At 40.2% G+C, this 21,404-nt stretch overlaps 1 protein-coding gene across 1 annotated transcript in view; it reads left to right on the forward strand.

Moving 5' to 3' along the window:
- LAMA4 (laminin subunit alpha 4) overlaps positions 1-21,404 on the forward strand; it is a 227,737-nt gene that overhangs the window by 187,473 nt on the left and 18,860 nt on the right. The window contains exons 29-32 of the mRNA XM_073575987.1: positions 4,429-4,566; positions 16,536-16,669; positions 18,299-18,457; positions 20,332-20,485. Of these exons, the coding sequence (XP_073432088.1) occupies positions 4,429-4,566; positions 16,536-16,669; positions 18,299-18,457; positions 20,332-20,485 (585 nt within the window). The remainder of the gene's footprint in view (positions 1-4,428; positions 4,567-16,535; positions 16,670-18,298; positions 18,458-20,331; positions 20,486-21,404) is intronic.

Raw genomic sequence — 21,404 nt, forward strand, 5'->3', positions numbered from 1 at the left:
GAACCATTAATTTTTTTAAGCAAGCTAAAAAGTATTTAAAAGGAATCTGTTGGCAAGATTTCAAACCGCAAACTATTTATATATGCAAGTATCTAAGACAAGTTCAGCAATAAATTTATATTACTAGTCAGTTCCTCCATTACTGAGAAATCAGTGTTTGAATTGATAGACAAATGAGTAATATACACAAAGAAGAAACCAACATGAAAAAGTTGTGTATCCACTGGATAATGACACCTACAAATGTGATAAACAACTATAAATTGTATATAAAATAATTATTTATTAATTCAATTATAAAAAACATGATTTATACATAATTAATTCAAATCAGGGGAAGGACAAAAATTAGTAAGTGGAAAAACATGCGGGATGGTACGGGGTACATATATGTTGATGACACCAGTGTATAAGAAAGTGTCAAAGCTCAGGTGAAACGTGCGTTGGGCAGGTGCGGGCTGCTGCAGGGTCTTAGGCTGCGTGCATATGCTGCAGATTTTTCGGTGTGGATCCGCAGGTAAAACCGCAGGTAAAGTGACCTGAGGTTTTCCTGCGGACTTGCCAGCGGTTTTCCCCTGCGGTTTGACACCTGGACAATGGAATAGGTGTCAAACCGCAGCGGAATCCGCAGAAAGAATTGACATGCTGCGGATTTCAAACCACAGCTTTTCCGCATGGAAAAATCCGCAGCATGTGCAATGCGGATTTGAAAACCCATAGTATAACATTATACTGTACACTGCCTGCGGAACTGCTGCGGATCCACAGGGCCAAATCCGCTGCGTGTGCACATACCCTTATACTGGTCAGTATACTGCCATTGTCCTCTCTTATTGGTACTTTCTTATACACTGGCACTTTACATTGAACAAACTATTGCACTATTTTGTCCCATGTTACTTGGATTACTACCATTAGGTTTTATTTTTTTTACATTCAAGTATATGTTTGTTCTATTTATAGAATCATAGAATCATAGAATCGTAGAGTTGGAAGGGACCTCCTGGGCCATCTGGTCCAACCCCCTGCTCAAAGCAGGATTCGCTAAATCATCCCAGTCAGATGTCTGTCCAGCCTCTGTTTGAAGACTTCCATTGAAGGAGAACTCACCACTTCTCATGGCAGCCTGTTCCACTCATTGATCACTCTAACTGTCAAAAAGTTTTTTCTAATATCTAATCTGTGTCTCCTCCCATTCAGTTTCATCCCATTGCTTCTAGTCTTTCCTTGTGCAAATGAGAATAAAGTTGATCCTTCTACAATGTGACACCCCTTTAGATATTTGTAGACAGCTATTAAGTCTCCTCTCAGTCTTCTCTTTTGCAAACTAAACATTCCCAAATCCTGCAACCTTTCCTCATAAGACAGGGTTTGCAGACCGGTCACCATTCTGGTCGCTCTTTTCTGAACTTGCTCCAGTTTGTTGATGTCTTTTTTAAAATGTGGTGCCCAAAACTGGACACAATATTCCAGGTGAGGTCTGACCAAAGAGGAGTAGAGGGAAATAATGACTTCACGTGATCTAGACTGTATGCTTCTGTTAATACATCCTAGAATTGCATTTGCCTTTTTTGCTGCTGCATCACACTGTTGACTCATATTCAGTCTGTGATCTATTAGTATACCCAAGTCTTTTTCACATGTGCTGTCACTTAGCCCTATTCCTCCCATTCTATATATGCTTTTTTCATTTTTATTGCCCAGATGTAGTACTTTGCATTTCTCCCTGTTAAAAACCATTCTGTTAGTTGCTGCCCACTTCTCCAGTTTATTTAAATCTTTTTGAATCCTCTCTCTCTTCTCTAGTATTAGCTATCCCTCCTAGCTTTGTGTCATCTGCAAATTTAATCAGTTTAACCTCAATTCCTTCATCTAAATCGTTGATAAAGATGTTGAACAATACAGGGCCCAGGACAGAGCCCTGTGGTACCACACTTGAGACATTCTTCCAACTGGATGTGCAGCCATTTACGACCACTCTTTGGGTCCGATCACTAAGCCAGTTATGAATCCACCTAACAGTTGCCTTGTCCATTCCATACTTAGTCATTTTTTCAATAAGGATTGTATGAGAGACTTTGTCAAATGCTTTGCTGAAGTCAAGATATACTATATCTACAGCATTTCCTTGATCCACCCAATCAGTGATACCGTCATAGAAGGAAATTAAGTTAGTCTGACATGACTTATTAGTTACAAACCCATGCTGACTCTGTTTAATCACTTCATTCTTATCCAGGTATTGACATACATGTTGTTTAATAATTTGTTCAAAGATCTTTCCTGGTATAGAAGTCAGACTCACCGGCCTATAGTTGCCTGGGTCCACCTTCTTCCCCTTTTTGAAGATAGGAACAACATTTGCTCTTCTCCAGTCTTCTGGCACTTCTCCTGTTCTCCAAGAATTTTCAAAGATTATGGAGAGGGGTTCAAAAATTTCTTCTGCTATCTCCTTCAGTACTCTGGGGTGTAATTCATCTGGACCTGGAGACTTGAATTCATTTAGGTTAGCTAAGTGTTTCCTCACTATCTTTCTGTTTATAGATATCCTGGATTCTTCTATTCCCTTAATAGGACAGTGAATAACAGTTGATGTTACATTTCCTTTCTGAGAGAAAACAGATGCAAAATAGGAATTTAAAAGTTCAGCCTTCTCAACATCCTGTCTTACCATTTCATCATTTTCATCCTGTAAAAATCCTATAGCATCTTTGACTTTTCTTTTACTTTTGACATATCCCCAAAATCCTTTATTATTGCTTTTGACATCTCTTGCAAGCCTCAATTCATTTTCAGCTTTAGATAATCTGATTTGTGCCCTGCAGGTTCTGCAGACAGCATTATATTCTTCTTTAGATATGCCTCCCTCTTTCCATTTTATAAACATTTTTTTCTTCCTTTTTAGCATGTGCTTAAGTTCTGTGTTCATCCATCCTGGTTTCCTTAAATGCTTCCTATTCTTCCCTCTTTTCGGAATTGTTAACAACTGTGCTTTGAGAATTTCATTTTTCAAGATTTCCCATCCCTCCTGGACATTTTTGTCTTTTAGGATATCCAGCCATTGGATCCCTCCAATTCTCTTTCTGAATCCCTTAAATATCTGAGGATATTTATTTGGTGATTATTTTATGCAGTAACTGTCCTGGCTATTAGTATATACTTATATAGATTTGTGCACCTTATATCATGATATTCTATATCTATTAATTTTATTGATTTTATATACTATATAAGGTAATGTTTACATTATTTGGTGTCATCAACATACAGTATATGTACCCCGTACCATCCCGCATGTTTTTTCCACTTACTGATTTTTGTTCTTCCCCTGATTTGAATTAATTATGTATAAATCATGTTTTTTATAATTGAATTAATAAATAATTATATTATATACAATTTATAGTTGTGTATCATGTTTGTTGATATACAAATGAGGTTGAAAGACTATGGTAGATCTGAAGCCTCTGTCAATCCAGCTCTACTACCCGCCTAGTGCCGCCTTTTCCTGCTTAACTGATGGCTACTGTGTCTGTAGTCACACAGCATAGAGGTTGTTGGTCAATCAAAAAGAGACTTCGCTGGGTGCAGAATAGAGCTGGAGTGACAATTGTTTCAGATCTACCATAGTCCTTCAGCTTCATTTGCATATCAATTCAGTCACTGTAGTTTAAGTCCCTGTCCAGTGCCGCCTCTTCCTACTTGACTGATGGTTCGTTCCTTTGACTGTAGTCAATCAGCGTAAAAGCTGTCAGTCAAGCAGGAAGATGCGGCTCTGGATGAGGAAAAGAGCTGGAGTGACAGTAGCTTCAGATCTACCATAGTCCTTCACCCTCATCTGTACATTAATTCAAATGCCTAATTTTCCAAGTAACAGAGGAAGTAACTGTCCATGTAAAGGTCTTGCCGCTCTAGTCTTTGAGAAAGTGACATTCACATATAGTTTGGGGTGAAATTCTGCTGACAGAGTCCCTTTAGGCAAGCCTTTTGATATTGAAATTAAACTATCCTTGGGATAAGTCATCAATATCAGATCGGTAGGGGGCCTATTGCTGTTGTCACCTCCAGTGACAGCCCAAATATAAGAAGTGAATGTAGTAGAAGAGCAGAGGAGCTGAGCTGCAGGTCTCGGCAATAGCCACTACTACACAGGAAACAGAGTCGTGTTGTTCCTTCTCGGTTGATACTGATCACCTATTACGAGGAAATCATCAATATGATAAAGCCAGGAACAAAACAACAACAACAAGCACAGCAGCTCTTTACAGGTTTTCTTTGCACAGCACCGCTCCCATCCTAGCCCTGGAAGTATATATTTTTAACTAGTGAAAAAAAAAGCGCAAAAAAATAAAGGCAAATTGTTAAATATCTGCATATCAAAATCTCTGCACAAACAATGAATGGCATGTTATCTTCTTTTAACCCTAGATATCCCGTAGTGCTTATTTTAATGGGAAAAGCTTTGTTGCATCCAGTCAAAAACTGGCACCATTTGATGCTTTTGAAGGAGGTTTTAATTTCAGAACACTACAACCCAGCGGTCTATTGCTTTATCATTCTGATGGGGTGAGTACAAATCTGTTATTTCCATCATAGTCATGTTTCTCATGTACAGTATCTGTCATTTGGGATCAACATAGTATCATGGTTATCATTACAAAATGTATTAATACCGGTTTCTCAAAGTTCGAATTTTTAATTTACAGTAATATTTAAGTATGTTTAAAGTGCATAGAAAAAAAAAAGTATGAAAAGGTTTGGAAACCTCTTATAGCCATATTTTGTTTGCAGCAAAACATAGAACACAGATCAGAAGTTGAATGAGATTTTTCCATTTAAAAAGGGTTTTTCTCGCAACAAAAGTTCATGTTAATCAATAGATCTTGGAACAATAATAATTTTCCACAATTGGATGTGTTTATATAAAATGTTCCTGTGCTGAGATAATATTATAAGGCTATGTGCTCACACAGCGGATTTGCCTGCGGATTTTTCCGCACAAAAACCGCAGCTCTTGGCAGAAAACGCAGATTTGATGCGTTTTTGCCGCGGATTTGATGCGATTTTTCAGTGCAGTTTTGCCTGCGGATTTGTAAGCATTTTTGTAAGCTAAACAAAGATATGTTATTTAACAGCAAAAAAAAAAGATTTGTGATGTCCTTTCTATCCAACCTCCTCTTTTACATTTGTCCAACCCACACTCCATTACACACACAGATAGACAGAAGATAATAGATAGATAGATAGATAGATAGATAGATAGATAGATAGATAGATATGGGATAGATAGATAGATAGATAGATCCATATATTTATCTATATGTATCTATAGACATATCCATAGATATATCCATAGCATAGGTATATCAATAGATTTATCTATAGATTTTTCCATGGATATATCCATCGATATATCCATATCCATGTTTATTAATGAACAATATGTTTCATTTAAAAAAAAATTTAAAAAAATGGCGTGGGCTCCCGTGCAATTTTCTGCGCCAGAGGGGGAAAGCCGACGGCCGGGGGCCAATATTTGTAGCCTGGGAAGGGGGTAATACCCATTGCCCCTTCCCAGGCTATGAATATCAGCCTGCAGCTGTCTGCATAGCCTTTACTGACTGTTAAAATAGGGTGACCTAAAAAAAAATATGACATAATAAGGGGTTAATGTCACCTTGCTATTGTAAGGTGATATTAAGCCCGGTTAATAATGGAGAGGCATCAATAAGATGCCTATCCATTATTAATCTTTTGAAAGGGTTAAAAAAATACACACACATAAGAAAAAAGTCTTTTAATGAAATAAAACACAACACGGTTTTCACCTAATTTCACGCCCAGATCCAAGCAACGTCCTCGGTCTCCTATAATGAAAAGTAAAATAATAAACCAATTGTATACTCCCTGTCCAATGCAGTCCTATGACGATCCCCCCTATAGAACAGTGACATCAGGTGATGTCACTGCTCTATAGGGCCTCCCAGTGATGAACTGACAAGAGACAATGGCTCCTGCAGTCCATAACTGAGGTTACCTGAGTCCAGAGTCTCACTTTACAGCAATGCTGAGTGAAAATTAGGTTTAGGCTTAGTGTTATGGGACCTCTTTCAGCGGAGGGATGCACAGCAGAGGATTACCTCTGCCTGTCATTTCATTGCTGGAGCTCCTGGAGAGCGGTCACATCAGCTGATGCGGTAGCTCTCCACGGAAGATCATCGTGGGACACTCGTTATTAATTGAACTATGGCGGAAAGGTGAGTATAGGTTGGTTTATTATTTTATTTTTATTACAGGAGATCGAGGGCTTCGGGAAGTTAGGTGATTGGTGAGTATGTACTCTGTTATGTGTTGTATGTTATATGTTCTGTATGTTTTGGGTTTTTTTTACATTCAACATATTAGCCGGATGGGACTACTACTGTCTCATCATTGGCTAATGTGTCACTCACTGACAGAGTCACAGGCATAGCCCGATGGGACTTGTAGTCCCATCAGACGATGTCTGCATACACATACACACACACAGCCACGCAGACCTCCCCTGCACAGCCCCGCAGACCCCCCAGACAGCCCCCACCAGACTCCCGGACAGCCCTATGCGACCCGCACAGCCCCGTTAACCCCCCACAAGACCCCCGGACAGCCTAATGAGCCCCGCACAGCCCCAGTAACCCCCCTTCAAGACCCCCCAGACAGCCCGATGTGCCCCGCACAGCCCCGGCAACCCACTGCAAGACCCCCGGACAGCCCGATGAGCCCCGCAGACCCCCCAGGCAGCCCCGCAGACCCCACACACACACATAACGCACACAGTCACCGCCCACACTCCGCCCACACTCTCCCCCCCCGATCTTCAGTGTTTCATCTGCAACAAAACTGCAGATCTTTTTTAGACCTGCGGTTTTGTTGCGGATATGCCCGACTCAATGCAAGTCAATGGGTGCAGAAAAGCTGCAGATCCGCAAAAAGAATTGACATGCTGCGGAAAAAAAACGCTGCATTTCCGCACGGATTTTTCCGCAGCATGTGCACAGCGGTTTTTAATTTCCATAGAATAGCATTGTACTGTACATGACTTGCGGATCTGCAGCGGATCCGCAGAGGCAAATCTGCTGCGGATCTGCAGACAAATCCGCACTGTGTGTACATACCCTAAATGTGCCCCTGCTGTGTACTGTGTAATGGCCGTGTCTGACCGTACAGGGACATGGTCTGATCATACCATATCTCCTAGGCAGGGGGGTACACAAAAGAGGATACAGACAGGACAGCACCGGGATCACAGCTGCAGCTTTCTGTGAGGTAAAACATTTCTCTGTCTATTTTTAAACCATGTTTTACTCCAAAGAAAGAATCAGCTGTGATCCAGTGCTGTAATGTCTGTATACTATTTTTTTTTTTCCTCCCCTGCCCAGAATCTGTGGTATGATCAGACCATGTTCCTGCACGGTCAGACACAGCCATTACAAAGTACATACCAGGAGCACATTTATAAGATTATCTCAGCACAGGAAGGTTATTTTTAAACACATCCAGCTGTGGAACATATTATTATTCAAAGATTTATGGATTAAAATGAACTTTTGTTTGCGGGAAATCCCCTTTAACCCCTTTCTGACATGAGACGTACTATCCCATCTACGGTGCCCGGGCCCCTATGACCGGGGACGGGATAGTACGTCTAAGCAATCGGCAGCACTCCCGGGGGGGGTGCCGCTGATCACGGCCGGATGTCAGCTGATTATCAGAGCTGACACCCGGCACTATGTGTCAGGGGCAGTCACGGACCGCCCCCGGCACATTAACCCCTGGCACACTGCGATCAAACATGATCGCAGTATATTGGGGGATTAGGGAAGCATCGGCAGGGAGGGGGCTCCCTCCGTGCTTCCCTGAGACCCCCAGAGCAGCGCGAAGTGGTGCGCTGCTCTGGGGGCCTCCTTCCCTGCAGGCCCCCGGATCCAATATGGCCGCGGGGGCCTTTGGGGGCCAGCAGGGAGGTGGCTGATCTGACAGAGTGCTGTCCAAACTGTCAGATCAGCGATCTGACACACTACAGTGATGGGCCCCCCCGGGACAATGTAATAAAGTAAAAAAAAAAAAAGGGTAAAAATAATTTATAAAAAATTTCTAATTAAATTAAAAAAAATATATTCCCTAATAAATTCATTTTTTTGGAAATAAAAAAAATAAAAGTAGAAATATTTAGTATCGCCGCATCCGTAGCAACCCCGCCCTATAAAACTCTCCCACTAGTTAACCCCTTTAATGAACCCCTTACAAAATAAAAGTAAAAAACAAAGCAAAAAACAATGCTTTATCTTCATACAGCCGAACAAAAAGTGCAATAACACGCAATCAAAAAGACGGATATAAATAACCATGGTACCGCTGAAAATGTCATTTTGTCCCGTAAAAAATGAGCCACCACACAGCGTCATCAGCGAAAAAGTAAAAACGTTATAGCTCGAAGAATAAAGCGATGCAAAAATAATTATTTTTTATATAAAATTGTTTTCATTGCATAAAAGCGCCAAAAAAAAGACATAAATGAGGTATCACTGTAATCGCACTGAACCAAATAATAAAACCGCTTTATCAATTTTACCACACGCTGAACGGTGTAAACGCATCCCCCAAAAGAAATTCATGAAATTGTCATGATCCCAGTGCAGGTTTTTCAGCTGCACGTCAGGGGTTAATGTCTGGAGCTCAGTGCAGGTTTTGACCTGTGCACCTGGGGTTAATGATTGTGGCCTCTCTATGGTTCTGGGAGAGCTTCTTAAACCCCTGGGAAGCTCTAATCCCTGTCAGTTATACTTTTGCCTTTGGCCGAGTGTGGTGACCTCTGTGTACCTTTGCCTGTTTGTTGTTATAGCTTGTTTATATGGTTCTGACCCGGTTCTATTTCCCGTTGTGAGTTTGCCTGTTGATTCTGTACTGTGCTATCCTCTCTGTGTATGACTTATTGCCTGTTATCTGACTACTCTCTGCTCGGCCCTCTTGTACCTTGCAGCTATCTCTGTGTATGACTCATTGGCTACGTCCTGACTATCCTCCCTGTCTATGCCCCTTGGTAACTTTGTCTCGCAGTTATCCTGCTAGGAGTTCTCTTGTAGCTCCTAGCTCTCTGGAGTTTAGGCCACACCCCCAGCAGTCTCGTGCTTCAGGTCCTGCTGTTCTGAAGTACACACCTACTCGGTTGCTGCCCGCTCCACAGGTATCTTTGAGCACAGTTCGCTTTACTCAGGACATGCGCACTGGCTCAGTGAGCAATTGCAGTGCGGTGTTCATGACAGAAATGCTGGTTTTTGTTCATTCTGCGTCCCAAAAATCAGAATAAAAAGCGATCACAAAATGTCATGTTCCCTAAAATGGTACCAATAAAAACGTCAACTCGTCCCGCAAAAAATAAGACCTCAAATGACTCTGTGGGTCAAAATATGGAAAAATTCTAGCTCTCATAATGTGGTGATGCAAAAACTATTTTTACAATAAAAAGCGTATTTTAGTGTATGACAGCTGCCAAACATAAAAACCCGCCATAAATAGTAAATCAAACCCCCTTTATCACCCCCTTAGTTAGGGAAAAATAATAAAATAAAAAAAATGTATTTATTTCCATTTTCCCATTAGGGTTAGGGCTAGGGTTTGGGCTGAGATTAGGGTTAGGGTTGTTTTGGGGTTAGGGTTGGTGTTCGAATTGGGGGGGTTTCCACTGTTTAGGCACATCAGGTTCCCTCCAAACACAACATGGCTTCTGATCTCAATTCCAGCCAATTCCACGTTGAAAAAGTCAAACGGTGGTTTACCCCCACATATGGGGTATCAACCTACTCAGGACAAATTGCACAACAACTTTTGGGGTCCAGTTTCTCCTGTTACCCTTGGGAAGATATAAAATTGGGGGCAAAATTATCATTTTTGTGGAAAAGAAATATGATTTTTTTATTTTTATGGCTCTACGTTATAAACTTCTGTGAAGAACTTGGGGGTTCAAAGTTCTCACCACACATCTAGATAAGTTCCTTGGGGTCTAGTTTCCAAAAAGGGGTCACTTGTGGGGTTTTCAACAGTTTAGGCACATCAGAGGCTATGATGACACCCGCAGACCATTCCATCAAAGTATGCATTTCAAACCGTCACTACTTCCCTTCCAAGCCCCGACATGTGCCCATACAGTAGTTTTCTCCCACATATGGGGAATCAGCATACTCAGGACAAATTGGACAACTTTTGGGGTCCAATTTCTCCTGTTACCCTTAGGAAAATAAAAAAAACTGGGGACCAAAAGGTCATGTTTGTGGAAAAAATATGATTTTTTATTTTCACACTCGGGCGTTATAAACTTCTGTGAAGCCCTTGGGAGTTCAAAGTGCTCACCATACATCTAGATAAGTTCCTTGGGGGGGTCTAGTTTCCAAAATGGTGTCATTTGTGGGGGGTTTATACTGTTTTGGCACATCAAGGGCTTTCCAAATGCGACATGGCGTCCAGTCTCAATCCAGCCAAAAATGTCAAATGGCACTGCTTCCCTTCCAAGCTCTGTCATGCACTCAAATAGTAATTTACCCCCACATATGGGGTATCAGCGTTCTCAGGGCAAATTGCACAATAACTTTTGGGGTCCTGTTACCCTTGGGAAAATAAAAATTTTGGGTGAAAAGATCATTTTTGAGGAAAAAATATGATTTTTTAATTGTACGGCTGTACGTTATAAACTTCTGCGGAGCCCTTGGGAGTTCAAAGTTCTCACCGCATATCTAGATAAGTTCCATGGTGGGTTTACTTTCCAAAATGGGGTCACTTGTGGGGGGTTTCCACTGTTTTGGCACATCAGGGGCTCTCCAAACGTGACATGGCGTCCGATCTGAATTCCAGACAATTTTTGCAGTGAATAAGTCAAACGGCGCTCCTTCCCTTCTGAACTCTGCCATGCGCTGAAACAGTGGTTCCCTCCCACATATCAGGTATCAGCGTACTCAGGACAAATTGCACAATAACTTTTGCAGTCCAATTTCTCCTGTTACTCTTGGTAAAATAAAAAATATTGGACCTGAAGTAATTTTTTTGTGAAAAAAGTTAAATGTTCATTTTTTTTAAACATTCAAAAAATTCCAGTGAAGCACCTGAAGGGTTAATAAACTTCTTGAATGTGGTTTTGAGCACCTTGAGGGGTGCAGTTTTTATAATGGTGTCACTTTTGGGTATTTTCTATAGACCCCTCAAAGTGACTTCACATGTGATGTGGTCCCTAAAAATAAAATGGTGTTGTAAAAATGAGAAATCGCTGGTCAACTTTTAACCCTTATAACAAACCCTCCTAACAAAAAAAAATTTTGGTTCCCAAATTGTGCTAATGTTAAGTAAACATGTGGGAAATGTTACTTATTAATTTTTTTTGTGTGCCATATCTCTGTGACTTAGGCTGGTTTCACATTTGCGTTTTTTAGCGCTGGAAAAAAACGCTAACCTGCGCATGCGTTTTTTCCCCTATCTTTAACATGGGTGCGCATACTTGCGCGCTTGTAAGCGCATGTATGCGATTTTCATGCGCTGCGTTTTTTTGGGGTGTGCGATTGGATTTTCCAGACGCATCATGTTGCATTTTTTGGCCCTGCAAAAAAGCGCATGCGCACATATGCGCACGTTTTGCGCTAAAAAGGGCCATTATAGCCTATGGATGCGCATATGTGCGCACTGGCATGCTCATGTAAGCGTTTTTTTGCATATGCGTTTTTTTTTTTTAACCATGGAATTTAGGGGTTTGAGTTAGAGTTAGGGTTAGTTAAGGGGGTTTAGGGTTAGGGTTAGGGTCAGGGTCAGGGTTAGGGTTGGGTTTTGGGTCAGGGTTAGGGTTTAGTATGGTTTGGTTAAGGGTTAGGGTCAGGGTTAGGGTCAGGATTAGGGTTAAGTATGGTTTTGTTAAGGGTTAGGGTCAGGGTTAGGGTTAGGGTTAGGGTTAGGGTTAGGGTCAGGGTTAGGGTTAGGGTCAGGGTTAGGGTTAAGTATGGTTTTGTTAAGGATTAGGGTCAGGGTTAGGGTCAGGATTAGGGTTAAGTATGGTTTTGTTAAGGGTTAGGGTCAGGGTTAGGGTTAGGGTTAGGGTTAGGGTCAGGGTTAGGGTTAGGGTTAGGGTCAGGGTTAGGGTTAGGGTCAGGGTTAGGGTTAAGTATGGTTTTGTTAAGGATTAGGGTCAGGGTTAGGGTCAGGATTAGGGTTAAGTATGGTTTTGTTAAGGGTTAGGGTCAGGGTTAGGGTTAGGGTTAGGGTTAGGGTCAGGGTTAGGGTTAGGGTTAGGGTTAGGGTCAGGGTCAGGGTTAGGGTTAAGTATGGTTTTGTTAAGGGTTAGGGTCAGGGTTAGGGTTAGGGTTAGGGTTAGGGTCAGGGTTAGGGTTAGGGTCAGGGTTAGGGTTAGGGTCAGGGTTAGGGTTAAGTATGGTTTTGTTAAGGATTAGGGTCAGGGTTAGGGTCAGGATTAGGGTTAAGTATGGTTTTGTTAAGGGTTAGGGTCAGGGTTAGGGTTAGGGTTAGGGTTAGGGTCAGGGTTAGGGTTAGGGTTAGGGTTAGGGTTAGGGTCAGGGTCAGGGTTAGGGTTAAGTATGGTTTTGTTAAGGGTTAGGGTCAGGGTTAGGGTTAGGGTTAGGGTCAGGGTTAGGGTTAGGGTTAGGGTTAGGGTTAGGGTCAGGGTTAGGGTCAGGGTTAGGGTCAGGGTCAGGGTTAGGGTTAGGGTTAGGGTTAGTTAGGGTTTAGGGTTTGGGTTAGGGTTAAGTATGATTTGGTTAAGGGTTAGGGTCAGGGTTAGGGTTAGGGTTAGGGTCAGGGTTAGGGTTAGGGTTAGGGTCAGGGTTAGGGTTAGTAAAGTCATGGTTTGGGTAGTGTGAGGGGCCACCTAAAAATGTTGGAAAAAAACGCAAACGCGGTAAAAACGCGGTAAAAACGCATACAAACGCATAAAAACGCTGCGTTTTTTTCATGCATGCTCATAAAAATGCTTGAAAAAAACGCAGCAGTTGTATGCTTATGTATGCGTTTTTTCAATGCGTTTTTTTGCGGGAAAAACGCGCTGCAAAAAAAAGCAAGTGTGAAACTAGCCTTAAGGGCATAAAAATTCAAAGTTGGAAAATTGCAAAATTTTCAAACTTTTCGCCAAATTTCAATTTTTTTCACAAATAAACGCAAGTTGTATCAATTAAATTTTACCACTAACAGGAAGTAGAATATGTCACGAGAAAACAATGTCAGAATCACCGAGATCCATGGAAGTATTCCAGAGTTATCTAATATATAAAGCTCAATGTGTGTGTGTATATATGTATGTATGTATGTGTGTATGTCCGGGATTGGCATCTGCACCGTCGCAGCTACAGCCACAAAATTTTGCACAGTCACACGTCTAGACCTCGAGAGCGTCATAGGCTATGTTGTGAGGCGAAATTTTAACCCCGCGCGTTCCACTTCACCAAACAATTCTTCCCCTATCTACATAATGGGGAAAAAGTGAAAGGAAAAGTGTTGGACGCAAATTGACAGCTGCCAGATGTGAACAAGGGGGACTTAAAGAATGAGAGCGATGGCGCCAAAGAGTATATACCGTACAGTTGCTAAGGTGGGGCCCTGACATGGGATACTCACCACACACGGGGATATGAACACACACACAAAATGCGCCACACACTACCATGTGCTTCAACACATATACCACCCTCAGCACACATTTCACCACACATTTACACCGACCATGCCACATAAAAGTCGAAACACAAAAGTCGCCACTCAAAACTCGCCACGCTGTCCCAGAGCTGTTTAAAAGATGAAAAATGAGCTGTGATTGGTTGCTATCAGCAACAGTTTTCTTTGTAGACAGTTGTGGTAACTGAGGCCTATTATTCTTATCATTTCTATGGTGTTTATCGTCCTTCTGTAAAGCTGGAAATAACACAATTTATTACCATGCCAACACAGACCACCCTCTGACACAGACTGCAGGGGGAGCCCAGTATCACACAGGATAGGATTAGATACATGGCTCAGCAGTCAGTATCACACAGGATAGGATTAGATACACAGCTCAGCAGTCAGTATCACACAGGATAGGATTAGATACACAGCTCAGCAGTCAGTATCACACAGGAGAGGATTAGACACATGGCTCAGCAGTCAGTATCACACAGGATAGGATTAGATACACAGCTCAGCAGTCAGTATCACACAGGATAGGATTAGATACACAGCTCAGCAGTCAGTATCACACAGGAGAGGATTAGACACATGGCTCAGCAGTCATATCACACAGCATAGGATTAGATACACAGCTCAGCAGTCAGTATCACACAGGATAGGATTAGATACACAGCTCAGAAGTCAGTATCACACAGGAAAGGAATAGATACACGGCTCAGCAGACAGTATCACACAGGATAGGATTAGATACACAGCTCAGCACACAGTATCACACAGAATAGGATTAGATACACGGATCAGCAGTCAGTATCACACAGGATAGGATTAGATACACAGCTCAGCAGTCAGTATCACACAGGATAGGATTAGATACACGGCTGAGCAGTCAGTAACACATGATAGGATTAGATACACAGCTCTGCAGTCAGTATCACACAGGAGAGGATTAGGTACACAGCTCAGCAGACATTATCACACAGGATAGGGTTAGATACACAGCTCAGAAACAGGATGTGCCAAAGGAGAGGACAATTTCATTCCAAGAATTCCACTCATTCCATCTGATTTGTTTTTTGATTTTAAACGCCTCCAGTTTCCAGTTCAACTGCTATTTGCAATGTCCATTAACAAGGCCCAGGGACAGTCCTTGAAAGTAGTAGGGATCGATTTGCAGTCTCCAAGCTTTTCTCATGGTCAACTTTACGTGATCTGTTCAAGATTTGGAACTGTCAAAAATCTGTTCATCTTTGCACCGAAAGGAAAAACCGAAAATGTTGTTTATCAAAAGGCTCTTGAATGAGTTTAAAATAAAATACTATCAATACTTGGGTAATCGTTTAGTTAATTTGTGTTGCAAATCTGTAGTGTTGAATATATGAGGTGAATTGTTTTTATGTGCAATATAATCATTATAATTTGTTATAACTAACCACAGTTGGTTACTATGCCCAGGCAACGCCTCATAAAGGGACAGTGGTCAGAACTGTAAAAATTGGCCCGGTCATTAACGTGCAAACCACCCTTGGGGGTAAAGGGGTTAATTTGGAAAAACTAACTTATTTAGAAATTGATATTTTTTTAAATTGGGGTTGTAATATAGGAGCCAACATTAAAGTGCAAGGCTCATTTGTTAAAGTGTCAAGTGGTGATTAAGACGCTATGTGTATTGCCATAGGACTTAATCAGTGTCACTATACTGTATACAGAAATAGTACTGCTAACCGTACATTTAAATAGTACTTCTAAACTGTACGCAAGTAATGTCAAACATACAGTACTTTAAATATAGATAATTCCATATATACAGTACTGTGCACATAAACAGTCCTATTAAATACTGTACATAGAATATTGATACAGATCCAGAAAAGATTAACTTGACTTAGGTAACAGCAAACTGATATCAGGACACATTAAAAGTGTAATTCCACATCTATCTTAATATTGGTCAATAGCCTGTCACCATGAAAATGCAGTCTAATCTGCAGGCATCATGTTATAGAGCAGGAGGAGCTGAGCAGAGAAAATATATATGATTTATCAGAAAACATTCAGTATAACCTGTGTTTTTGTCATTTAATCCTCTGCTCTTTCTGAGATTTTTGGTCCAATGGGCGGTCCTAATAGTGACTGACAGCTTTTGTTGTACAGGAGTGCATACAGAGGTAGCTGTCAGTCACTGATAGGACCGCCCACTGGACCCAGAATCCCAGAAAGAGCAGAGGATTAAATGATACACAGGTTGTACCGAATCATTTCTCACAAAACTATATATCAATCTCCTCAGCTCCCCTTGATCTATAACATGGTGCCTGCAAATTTGTGCCTGCAAATTGGACTGTATTTTCATGATGACAGGTTCATTTTAAGTTATCTTAGTCCTCCTAAGTGAGATAACCTTCTGTGACAAGTTATCAAGATGGTGGGTTATGAGTCAAGATAACCTTTGCTACCTAAATACTGTAAATAATTCTACCAGAAACTGTATATACCAAAATAATAGTACTAACTTACACATAAATAGTACTATTGTAGAGTGCATTTGCACTGGCCAATTATCGTGTACTTATAAATAATGCCGTTCTATACTGTACATATAAATAGATCGATGCTAAAAGAGATAACACAATTTATTATACATTTAAGTCTCTGATCATATCATCTTACTTATGGCTTCTGTTTAGAAAAGTATTTTTTGCTCTTCAGGGACAATATCGACCTATTCCTAATCATTTTTATATAACCCATAGTTGAATGACATATGTTGTACCAGCCTTTAATATCCTCAATATGGTGATGTTTTAGTTATCTAAACATACATATTATGTCTGTATTTGTTTTACTTTTAGGTCAACGTTTTTTCGGTTTCAATGGATAAAGGCGCTGTAGTCTTAAGCGTAAAAGACATAAAGGTGCAATCCAAAAACATGCTTTATAATGATGGCCACGATCACTTCATTGTTGCTTCTGTAACACCAACAAGGTACAGTTATTTGTTCCTCACTAATTTTACATTTCTTTCCTTTTATAATGAATATTACATTTTATTATAATTTTTCTTATGCGTTTACTACAATGGTAGTCAATAGTTTTAGGTTTTATTTATTGCTTACAAACACAATCTCCGACTGCTGCATTATTGCAGTACAAACAAGTTGGTCAGCAAAAGCAAAGGGAGCTGCCAGCATTGGATCTTGATGACTTGCATTTCCACGTGCATTTAGTGTAGCAGAACATTCCTCAGACATTCATTAATAACTGATAGAGAGCAGCCAAGGAGTGTAAGTGCGTGTATTTCACATGGTGCTCATACTCTACTCTGAATAAAATTAAATGTTTTGAAAATATTGTTGCCATTTTTCATCAAGAGCGGTGGGTAGTCATTACTTGCAAGGTGCCGTGCCTGGTTTCTTGCCCAGATTAGTTTGCCAGTAAGAATTAGCATCACCAGTTACCCCACTAGCCTTAAACAAGTTACTTATTCTATAAATGGGTGACGCATGCTGCTATTTCCCCTTCGGGAGCCCAGTGCGACATGTATAACAATGCTGAGCCAAAGTGGATATTACAAACTGCACCTTTTCTTGATGAAAGTATGGTTTTGCTTTCTGGAAAATCAAATTGATACAGTACCAATCCCATACATACAAGTTAAAAGGCTCATTAAGGAGATGATCAGAAGCCAAAGAGGTTAACACTAGGTGCACAGTCAGATGGCCATATAAATTGGACCAAGACTGGACTGCACTTCTTGCACTGGCTGGTGGCCCTCTCGAGACCCAAGCGTGACAGCTGAATAGAAATACATGAAGCTGCCATGCTCGGGTAGGGAGAGGTGTCGGTCAGTCCGTGCACTGCATTCCAATCTTGGTCTGAATTATACGGCCGTCAGACTGCGCCAGTATACTAAACAAACAAACTCTGTGTTACACCCCCGAAATCTAAATTCATGTATAATAATAGATATACAGTAAATACCCATGCCCTATAGTAATAAAGAGACAACCCAGAATTCGAGAAAGGTTCATTCACTACATTGTGTCCGTAAAGTCATGGTTCACTTTTGACCAGTCACAGGAAAGTCACAGAAAAGACCATAGAAATGTGAAATCTGCACTAAATAAAAGGAAAACCCTCCCAGTTTTCAGTTTTTCCAGAATCCGTGACCAAAGTGCTACGTGAATATTGGTGCCTTTTTAACGAAGCACCACCACATAGGAATAACATTGCTCGGTGGGATAAGCAGTTGAAGGAAACCGGCAGTTTGGTGGAGAAACCCCGTTCTGGTACGCCATCAGTCAGTGACGAGTCTGTAGAGGCTATCCGGGATAGCTACCTGAGGAGCACATTTCTATCTTCTTTTGTTGCTTTCCAGTGGTTGGTCAAAAGTGCACCATGACTTTATGGACACACTGTATTTACTGTTGTAAACCTGTGTAGTGTTATCTTAATTTAAATAAAATAAATAATAATTTTCCACAGTTTTAACAATTTTTATAGTTTATAAAGTGAGTTAATAAAGTGAGAAAAAATACAATACAATTTGCTAGTGTTGCTTCCTTTTGATATTGGCTAATGTCATCATGATTAATACATGTATTGGTTCCTGTAGGTATCACCTGCTGATAGATGAGACAGACATTAGTTTCCAGGACCACGATAAAAAAGAGACAAACCTTGCAGCTACAAAAAAGTTCTACTTCGGAGGTTTCCCAAATGGTGTGTCACAAGCCAATTTTTCAGGGTGCATTAGTAATGCTTACTTCTCCAGGTATGTTATTTAGTGCTAAAAATGGTTGCTATTCATGCAGAAATTTCTATAGCAACATGGAAACATGCACCCCCCACCATCACCTTACTCCAATATCTAACCCATATCCCCACCAGAGACCAGCAGGGATGTAGCAATCTACTTCTTTACTTTTTAAGACCTTCACAAATTAGGCCAGAGCTATGCTCTAACACCATAACCTATGCAAATTATCATAAATCAGTGTATGGCCATGATTTATTCCTTCCAAGGACTTTAAAAAGGAGGAGGGGGCAATCATTAAGTGGGAAGGGAAGGTGAATCTGATATCTAAATAAAAAGGGTTCTTTCCAGTTAGAGTAGTTAAACTCTGGAGGGCCTTTACACAAAAGCTGGTAATGACAGTTACTATATCAAAAGGGCTGCATGGTTTTCTCTCAACAAACAACACTGTGTGTTAGAAATAAAATGTATAACTGGCCAAGCAAGGCTGAACTTGATGGACCTTTGTCTGTTTCAACCTATGTAACAGACTTGAAAGAAGCCTATAATTCAAAAAGTCATTTTACAGAAAAAGTGAAATAATATCATATTAAGTGTTACTCCAACTTAATAAAAAAATCAGGCAAATGTATAAACAGTATACAGTATAAATATCGTATTGAGATACACAACTGCACAATAAAGATAAAAAAGATAAAGTTGCAAGCAATGATGAAAGAGCCATCCACGCTATCACCCATCATTCTGCGTCTGAAGTCTCAGTGCAGTGGGCGCAATAACGCCACTATTTTGCGCCCGCTGTGCCGAGCCATACAGAGCTTCGGAGCACTTGCTGCCGAGACCGGAGCAGCAGGGGAAAGGATAGGTGGCTAATTATTTTTTTTAATGTGGGAAACATTATCCTGTACAGAGGACTATATGGGGCCATTATACTGTAATTATACTGTAAGGCAATGTGGGTCTCATTTTACTGTATGAAGGACTGTGTGTGGCCCATTATACTGTATGAAGAACTAGGTGGGGCCCATTGTATTGCATAGAGGATTATGTGGGGCCCATTATTTTGCATGGATGACTATGTGGTGCTCATTATACTGTATGGAGGACTATGTGGGGTCCATTATACTGTGTGGAGGTCTATATGGGGATCACTGTTGGGGCATCATACTTTGATGGGGGTTCAGTAGAGTCATCATACTATGCATGCAGCGGGTACTGTGGAAGAATTCAATGTGAGAATATCATTCTGTGTTTTTGGTCACTTTTGTTGGCATAATACATTATTACCTGTATTTATTAATTCAAGGCTTTTTATCCTTTGTTATTACATATTTAAATTAGGTCATTGAGCCATATGATTTTTACTACTCTTAGATGACATATTATATTGTTCCAGTATGCCTCATTAGTGATTGTGTTTATTTTTTTCTAATTTATTAATTAAAAATTATTAATTCTGATCTATTAATTAAAATGTACTTTGTTCATGGGACAACTATTTTAAGTTTGTTTCCATACGAAAAGGTTAATTGTTATATTTCATGATAAAAAACTTCCTCAATTGTAGACTTTAATAATTTTCAGGGTTGTCCCATTTCTTTGTCCAAGTTTTTAATTTTGTCCCACTGTGTATTTGAGTTTGACGTCCCCGGTTTAGAGGGAATGATGAGAACTTACCATATTCTGATGGAACTGTCAGAATATTATTTGGGTACAGTGAAGCACCAATATTTATTTTTTCAGTATTATTGCATAACGTATATGTATTGTGTAGCTATTTTCTATATACAGATTTCATTTATAATGAGGCTTCTGATTTTTACATTGAGTCAACAGTTAAACTAAGGCAGTAATGTTATGGGAGCGTTGTAATAATATTTGTCATTTAATAGAATTGACAGAGATGTGGAAGTTGAAGACTTTCAGAAATATACAGAAAAGGTTCAGGTATCTTTATATGGCTGTCCTATTGAGGCACCACCCATTGCTCTGACCCATAAACGTGGCAAAAATTCTTCAAAAGCTAAAGGAAAACAAAAGCACAGAGTAAGTAGTACTACAACTCTACTATACATAGAATATATATTGAAAACATACACTTTGCCAAACACTGCACAGGAAGAACCAGATTGACTGAAAATTATACAGTTCTGCTGTGGCTAGTGATTGACTACCATGGTCACAGGTTGGTCACATTTCTATGGTGCAGTATTTCACACAAAGACCATGGGGACCACACATCCTTTGTTAGAAAGGAATTGATAGGACAGTAACTCACTATTTGAGCTCGATCACACAACTGTATTTCCGGTCCAAGTGCGTTCAATCGCATTTGAACAATGTTATTCAATGAGGTAGTGGAGATTAACAATTTTTTTCACTACCTGAATCTCCCTGTTAAAAATCTTGCAGAATGCACTAGTTTCTTCCATAAATTGGATGAGACTCACCCATTAAAGTCTATGGGTGCAGGAAAAATATTGGATGCATATGGAGCCACAGTATGGCATCCGATTTTTATTTTTACACTACAATTCTGTAACATAGGAAACTGTAAATGGTCTTGTAAATGATTAATAGCTGCTGTTGTAAAAAAAGAAAAAAAAAAAGAATTGCGCACAGATGAAAAGTGAGAAAAAAAATTATCCAATTTTTTTCTGGCTGATACTCTGAATGATTTTTTCTCCACTTTTATGAGCCAACTCTTAATTTGGGTTTTTAATCAATATCTAGTTAAAGGCCAAATTACACTGCCCCAATTATCACCATAATTGGCTAGTGTACAACAGGTCAAAATTATCATTTGATAGTAAATCATTGATCTTAGACAATGGCATCAATGAAAAAATGATTCATGTGACAAAAAAAAAAAACTATTGTTAGACAACAATGACACTCCTCACCAGGAAAAAAAAAAACCTTTACCAATGGCCACAAGTAACATCCTGATGGAATTGTCTATCAG

This window comes from Dendrobates tinctorius, unplaced genomic scaffold, assembly GCF_039654945.1.
Source record: "Dendrobates tinctorius isolate UK_male_01 unplaced genomic scaffold, ASM3965494v1 ptg000046l, whole genome shotgun sequence".
Classification (NCBI taxonomy): Eukaryota; Metazoa; Chordata; class Amphibia; order Anura; family Dendrobatidae; genus Dendrobates; species Dendrobates tinctorius.